Source organism: Poecilia formosa, unplaced genomic scaffold (assembly GCF_000485575.1).
Source record: "Poecilia formosa unplaced genomic scaffold, Poecilia_formosa-5.1.2 Scaffold581, whole genome shotgun sequence".
Lineage (NCBI taxonomy): Eukaryota > Metazoa > Chordata > Actinopteri > Cyprinodontiformes > Poeciliidae > Poecilia > Poecilia formosa.
Window position 1 is genome coordinate 42,697 of NW_006800520.1, and position 8,143 is coordinate 50,839.

At 42.0% G+C, this 8,143-nt stretch overlaps 1 protein-coding gene across 2 annotated transcripts in view; it reads right to left on the bottom strand.

Moving 5' to 3' along the window:
• Window positions 1–2,969: 2,969 nt before the first annotated feature.
• Window positions 2,970–8,143, bottom strand: part of pitx1 (paired-like homeodomain 1) — an 11,539-nt gene continuing 6,365 nt past the window's right edge. Inside the window, exons 3-5 of one of the 2 annotated variants that reach the window (XM_007541017.2) lie at window positions 7,239–7,388; window positions 6,342–6,544; window positions 2,970–4,209 (exon numbers count right to left, since the gene is read on the bottom strand). In XM_007541017.2, coding sequence (XP_007541079.1) covers window positions 3,661–4,209; window positions 6,342–6,544; window positions 7,239–7,388 — 902 coding nt within the window. In that variant the 3' untranslated portion in view covers window positions 2,970–3,660. The remainder of the gene's footprint in view (window positions 4,210–6,341; window positions 6,545–7,238; window positions 7,389–8,143) is intronic. The other variant, XM_007541018.2, reaches the window with a different exon arrangement.

Sequence of the window (8,143 nt, forward strand, 5' to 3'; positions counted from 1 at the left end):
CAGAATCTATGAAAACATCAAACTTCCATGTTTTCTCCCAGTGCTGCCTAGAAACAGCCAATCAGAGCCAGGAGGCGGGCCTTAGCGCTGTCAATCACTCTCCCTTTGCTCTCTGCTATGCTGCAGCTAGCATAACTTGCTGTAAATTGTAAAGCTAGTTAGCATAGCCACTGATGATGGCAGATAAACTGTTTTCCTTTAACGGTAAGCTGTTTCTCCTCCGTTAGCACATTTAGCAGTGAGTACATGAGCTTGATTGACAGCACTAAGCCCCGCCTCCTGGCTCTGATTGGTTGTTTTTGGTTAATTTCTTCAGACAGCAATATTAGCTCATGGAGGAGATCCATCTGCTCACAGATTATCTGTTTTATAACAAACTATCACAACATGATGTGACAGTTTGGTGCTTTTATTTTGAAAAGGCACTAAAGTTTACTTTCAGCTGAGAGATGATTCTGGACAAACATGGCAGATGCAGCGTCAGCTCCATTTGATTTAAAGGAAACCGTCAGTCCAAGTGTGATGACTATGCTACATGCTAAATAGCTAGCAAAGCTAACATTCACAACTTCAGTGGATCTCCAGCTGTTCACGTTAAAACCTGCAGATTTTAAATGCAGCATATCTAAAATATTCAGAAGACAATGCATCATGGGAAACTGGAATATTTATGACATTAGGTAGCCAATCAGCGCTCATGTTGCTTTGTGCTGATTGGCTGTAGTTCCAGGGTGGAGAGCAGCTTCTAGAGCTCAGAGGCTTAAACTGCAGAAATGGTACTGTTAGGATTAATACCCAACAGTAAATATAGGTATTATATTTATCTATATAGATCAATCACACACAGATAGTTTGATCTATGTGTGTTTTCAGAAGGAAAGGTTTGAAGTCGATTGTTTCTGACTGGAGTTAAACCAAAGGCTGAACTGGTTGATGTTTGACCCAGTACTGGGTTAGCTAACTTCCAGATTGACTTGTTTTAACCGTGCCGTTTTTAGAGTGTCACCCAGGTAACACAGTGACCAATCCTGTTCCTCCAGATTCCCTGCAGGCTTTAGATATTATATTAACCTCACCTGATCCAAAGCAATTAATTACTGAATCACTTTCAATATTATCGGTTTCCCAGAAGAGTTTGAACTGGAATATGCAACCAGACGGGCCTGATTATTACCAAGTATGTTTGATATTAGTTTTATTTATTTATTTATTTATTGGTTAGTTCAGCTTAGAATTGCGCTGACATTTTTATCCATAAATGCGCAGTTTTTGCACCATTACAATTCTATTTTCTTCCATTCTATGCTTCGGGGTGTGTGGGGATTTCCAAACCAGAGAAAAACTGTTCAAATATTTACCAGGTATAAAGCAGCGCTGAACTTTGCCCTGCATGTGCGCGTGCGCGTCCACGGCCTCGTTTACAGCCGCAATCAGGAAAACTATTGGAGACGTTTTACGACAGTTTGCACGTTTTGTTTTTGTTGCGAATCACCGCGGCGCGGCGCAGCGCGGCGCGCGCGGCGCGTCCTGCTGCCAGAGGATTTCTAATCAAAGCCAAGAGCTGCAATTACAGGCTATGCGCGTGCGCGCCTTAAATAAACGCCGCGCGTGCACACGAACGCGCCCGGGAGAAGAATTTCTGATGATGCGCGCCGCCGATGGTCTGACTTGTGAACAGCTAAAGATTCATATTTACAAAACTTTATTAAATACCAGATAAACAGAAACGGTCCAGTTTAGACTTTCTTGCTAAATTATGACAAATAAATAAATAAAATAATATGAAAATTTGAAACGAGGAAAACGAAGCTCCTTTGATCCGTTCAAACACTGAAGAGCAGAGAAACAAACAACGAGTGAAAAGAAACGAACTGGAAGATCAGAAGGAAACAACTTCCGCTGTTTATGAATAAAAAGGTTAAGATTTCACGATATAAATTAAATTAATGTTTGAGGTCAAAACTAATAGGAAAAAGATTATAATCTGATCAACAAACCCACCGTGATCTGAGCAACAAGGAAAATAAAAGTTAATTCTTAGGATTAGAAATATTACTCCCAATGTTTGATTAAAAGTTTTAATAATAAAGCAAAATATATTTTATAAACAGCCACACTCTAATTTATAATAGTGACATTTTAAATCATTTGTGTTTAATAATTAATTCTGATCATATTTCAGTGTTTTATTAAAGGCTGCCTCTAATCCCAGTCCTTCAGATTACCTATCAGGTTAAACACTAATATCAGTCTAATGGCAGTAATATAGATAATACAGATATGAGGATTTCTGCAGGTGTCAGAAAAGCAGATATGATGTTGACTGAATAAACTGAGCGCTTCTGGCCGGAAGGAGAACATGTGACAGATTATAATCATATTTACTGATTTATTAAAACACTGTTTGCACCAAACTTCAGGGATTTCTGTGATTTGGTTGATCATAAATGACCGCCTCAGTTTTTAACTTTAAAATTCATCCTTCAGCCTCGATGAGGAGAAAGTTTGAAAATTAATCTGAGTTAATCGATTATGAATGTAATTATTTTAAATTGTAAAACGTTCTGTTGAAGTTAAATATTTAAATGAACCTTTTTAGTTTTCTGTGGATTTATTCAGACACACATGTTACATTAAACATGAGAACTTTGGATCATTTTATAAACAGTTCAGGCTAAACAGTCTTACATTAAATCACGTCAAGTTTAACATTGTTGTTTTTTTTTTTCGTTCATTTGAGCAAATAAAATGAGAAGCAGTCGGTGGCAAAAAGCACAAAGAAGCATTTATAAAATATGTACAATAAAGTCAAGATTTCTTCTTTTTTCAACTTTATGGTTTCAGTATCTTTAACGTTAATTATTTGTTTTTTAGTTATTCATAATCCCTCCCGCCGCCACTTTTTGGGGTTCCGGTCATTTCGCCCTCCGCCATTTTCTGCCTTTTTTTTTTCTTTTTCTTTTTTTTTAACTGAAAATCTCGGTACAAAAACGAACAAAGAGCAAAACTTGTGGTTCCATTTCGTACCTGTCATTTCAAAATGAATTATGGGTATTTTGCTCCTTCATAATTTCCACGAAATTGAACCGCAAGGGATGCCGGTCATTTCGCGGTTTCGTAGTTACTTATTATTATTATTATTATTATTATTATTACTGTTGTTGTTGTTATTATTTATCAGTTTTGATGTTTTTGGGCGCCATTAGTTTTTTTAAGGTACGAAATAGAACCACCTGCAGATCAGTTTCTGCTCATCAGAAACGAAACGGATGAAAAAAATGTCCAGAAAAATATCAGCTGATCAAATGAAATAATTTGAGTATTTTTATGATTCTTTGTTTTTGAATAGTTTAAGTGCGTCGCTACGAAATGGAAGTAAGGAGGAGCGAAATGGAGCCACCAAGCAGCCCAACCAGTACCGGAACCAGAATCCCAGTTTGTTTTTGTATTTACAGTTAAATATGTACAGTGCAGCAATGTAACACGTCTTCATTGATTAGAAAAGCTCCAGGAACCCGGATGTTTCATAGGTAAACTTGTAACCCGCATAATCCATTTTTTCTCTTATGGAAAAAATGTCCGCAGGGATCCAGGTCGGTTCGGTTGTTGGTTCGGGGTGAGATGCGGATCCTGCGGGTCGGTTCGGGGCCCCGCGGCCCGTCAGCTGTTGTACTGGCAGGCGTTGAGGCTGGAGCCGGGGCTCTGCAGGCCGCTGTATCCGAACGTGGGGTGCTGTTTGGACTTGAGTCTTAGGGTGGCCAGGCTGGAGTTACACGTGTCCCGGTAAACGCTGTACGGCGAGCCGGGAGGGCCATACGGACACGCAGAGGACGACATGGCCGAGTTGATGCCGGAGGTTCCGATGCCGTTCAGGTTGCTGATGTTGTTGAGGCCCGGGGCCGGCATGCCGGGCACGGCGGAGTGGCCCATGCCGGACGCCATACTCATGGAGGAGATGGAGTTCGGGGCGGAGAACATGGACTGCGAGGTGAGCGGACTCATGGAGTTGAAGAAGGTGAAGTTCTTGGTGGAGAGCGGCGCCGGGGCCAGGCCCTTGTTGGTCCAGTTGTTGTAGGTGTAGGTCGGGTACATGTCTTCGTAGGGCTGCATGAGGCCGCTGAACTGCGGCAGGTAGCTGTTCTTACACAGGTCCATCTGCTGGTTCCGCTCCCGCTTCCTCCACTTGGCCCGGCGGTTTTTGAACCACACCTGGAAGGTAAACACTGCGTCACTACGGCGGACACCCGGAGGCTGCCAGCCACACTATTCAGCTCCAGTCTGCTCACTAACTTGGCGCCAAATCACATTTATAATTATTATAAAATCCCGATTCATGTCAACATCCGACTCTAATTATAATACAGTTTAAGGATTCATGCAGATTATAGTTTATGATGCAGGAACTTTGATCAGGAAAATAATTTAATGCATTTAGATTTTAGAAACGTTTTTTCATTTTTTTTAAATAAAAATATCAGTTTAGTTTGTATTATTGTGAAGAGTGCACGAAATATAAAAATTCACTGTAATGAAATTATTTACACTAATAATAATAATAATAATAATAATAATAATAATAATAATAATAATAATAATAATAATGTTTTCTCATCAGTTTATCTTCCTTTCCTTATCATGGGTTTTCCCCACGGAGCTGCTTTAACTCCCGTGGGTCCGTGAACGTTACATGAACATTTTTTAGATAGTTTTATATTTTATTGAGCTTTTATCAGTTTTTAAGTGCATATCTTTTTATTAAATAAATATGACATACGCGCTGAACTTTTTATAAATCGCTTTGCAATAATTTATTTCTGAACAAAAAACAATGAAACAATTTATCGTTATTCCAAATTAATTTTGGTTAATATTCCTGAGGTTGAATAATAATAACAATAATAAATATAAATCTGTTTAATACATTCTACATAAATACTGAAGTTATTCTACGTCATTTTAACCCGTTTTTTCTGAAAGGCGAAACATAATACATATTTTTTTGTCAATTAAAAAAAGCAAAATGATTTAATTTAAATTAAACTCCTGGTTGCATCGATTACAGAAGCTGATCGCATCAAACTGGATTACAGAAAAAACAGTTAAAAATCTAATCATATAAAATCAAAACGATCGAAACAAAAACAGTTTAAATGAAAACACGCAGTTTGATCCGCTGCTGTTTGCGCCACTTTAACTTTTATTTGAAGCTCCGACGGAGTCACTGCACGTTTACATCCAATATCAGAAATGAAAGAGTTACTAATATGATCTGTGCGCGAATTTATCTGAATAAAACCTGCAGGTGGGAGCGGGGAGGACCTCACCGCACCGCGCCGCACCGCGCCGCACCGCACCGCACCGCGCCGCACCGCGCTGCCACTTTGCGGAATCGTTTTTAATTCATAACTGAAACAGTTTAAGTGGGTCCGTCCGATGAAGAGGATTTATAACCTCAATAATCTCCAGAAGCTGCATCAGAAAAAATGAAGGAGAAAACAAAGCGACCAGAAGCGATTAAAATAAATTAAATTTGGTTCATCTGTGATCTGCAGCCACTTAGTGGTGCAATAATTCAAAATGTCACATTTAGCACACTAACAGAAATATCGTTTTATTTTTTATAAAGTGCATGACAGAAAACTGCAGCTGGAAGCTGACTGTCCTCCTTCAAATGCAGGAGAGTCTGAACTCTGAGGAAATCCAAACCAAACGGACCGTTTGCTTTTCCACGCACGTTTCTCATAACCGACTAGAGAAAAACGCAACTGGCTGCGGCTCAACGTCCGACGAGAAGCCGCAAAAACCGAAAATGTAGCCAATTAAAAACCATGGAAAGGAAATGCTAAGTGTGTTCTGGTGTCATTAAGTCTAAAGTTTGTGATTAAACGGAGACAAAGATCCAAACTGGATCTAATGCAGATCTAATAAACATTTACAAAAAGTCAACAAGCTTCGTTTTTAAGTTTAATCTTTCGTCCTGATGTTTATTTGCGGAAACTCAAAGTGACAGTTTTGGATGTTTAAAATCATTTGAATAATTCCGGGTTTTCATTAAATCGCGTTTGATGAGAAACTTTTGACATGAAGTTCGTTCAGAGCCGCAAATCCTTCAGAAAAAAGCGGAACAATAAAATCCTTCAGTCTCATAAAGGTCAAACTATTTGACCCAGAATATAAATAATAGAGCATAAACTTCACTAATGCTGCGCATAAAAATAGACGGAAATACCTTAAACCCTGACAAAAACAGAGAGCCTCTAGTTGGTTTTCTGATTCAAAATACATAAGATTGATTCATGAAATTCTTGGACGTGTTTCCAACATGGCGCCGGGCCTCTTACCCGCACTCTGGCCTCCGTCAGGTTGGTCCAGACGGCGATCTCCTCCCTGGTGCTCATGTCCGGGTAGCGGTTCCTCTGGAAGGTGGCCTCCAGCTCCTGGAGCTGCTGGCTGGTGAAGTGAGTCCGCTGCCGCCGCTGCTTCTTCTTCTTCGGGTCGTCGGCGCTGCCGTCATCGCTGCGGTGCTCCGCGCTGCGCTCCTTCTCTGCGGGAAACAGAAACCAGCGGTGCGGTGAAGACGTGCGGCGCGGTGCGGTTCTGCTCACGCAGCTTTCGACCTGGTCAAACGTTTCACACGCGGATTCAGTTTCCAACTTGCAAAACAGCGAAAGGTTTTAACCGAGCGCAGAGCGGAGAGCCTGAGGTCAGACATTTGCAAGTATTTTCATAAAATCCCTCAGCAGAGAAAGAAAAGCAAATATTCACACACATTTACAACCGATTCTGTTCTCACTGATAGGAATCTTTACATCAGGCCGCTCTTATCTGAGGTGGGATCTGTTGGAGAGGAACGTTCAGCCCAACACAAATATCTAAACCCCAAAGTTACATTTTCCACTTTAAACTCGTCAATAAATCAGACAGTGAACTTCAGCTGGGAGTTTGTTTCTGCTTTTGGGTTCAGATTGATGGTATTTATAGTTTGTTTAATCGTCTGACTGCAGGCCAGGCTCCGCACATTTTCCGTGACCCAGTCCGGGATCCGGCCCGGTGATTGGCTCAGGCAGCGCAGAACAAGAACAGAACAGATTTGGGGTGAAGCTGAACCTCTGAGTTCTGCTGGTGCGTAAATGAACGTCCCGCTGCGCGTTTCTCTGCTTTTTACGCACCAACATGATTTCCGCTCAATAAAAAGTGGATTTTACAGGAAGAGTCTGAATCCGTCCGGCGGTATCTACCTGCCAGCTCTGCGTCTGAGGACTCGCTGCTTGAGTTCTCTAAAGCTTCCCGGCCGGCCTCTGCTGGTCTCTGTAAATGAAACGCGGCGGCCACGTCACGGGGCGGCGCGGCTCTCACGGCCTCCGAGATTCTGTCCAAATTCATGCCACCTTAAAGAGAAGGATGCGGGACAGTGAGAAACTGGGTGAGTCCTGCTCTGCAGCAGCTGCGACACCGAAGATCCAGAATCACACCGCGACATGAGCGGCGCAGCCACGCGGAGGGTTTCCACCAGAGGTTCGGATTCCCCAAAACCCACAAAGTTTCTGTGGAGGTGAAACAACGCGAGGCATCAGGCAGATGGTCCGGTCCGGTCCGGTCTGCAGCGGCGCCGCTCTGCTGTGCGCTCTGACCGACTCGGAGCTCCGACTGTCAGGCAGCAGATCCTCCTCCTGCCGCTCGGAACCTCCCAGACCGACAGTCCAACCCACAGAACCTGCGCCGCGACGCACCCCCACCAGCCAGGGACTATGACGTCACAGCGTCCCGCTGATGTAAAAGTCCAAACTGCTCGGCTCGTTGTTGGAAAACATTCATGAGAATCTTGGCAGCAGATTCGGTTTGGTTTTATTTTTGCTCCAATAGAAACTTTATGGATTAAAAACGGGGCGTGGCCACATGAGCAAAATGATTTATGGATCAGTTTTAATAACACAAATAATAAATAAATGTTGCAACTTGTTGCTTCTCTTTTCATAAATTCATAAATAGTTGATTTTGGTATTATTAATATTTCTGTGGTGGGAATCGGGAGCGCGCATTGTGTGCGGTTTTATTCATGTTTGCTGCGTTCCTGTGTGTGTGTGTGTGTGTGGGGGTGTGTGTGTGTGGGTGTGTGTGTGTGTGTGTGTGTGTGTGTGTGTGT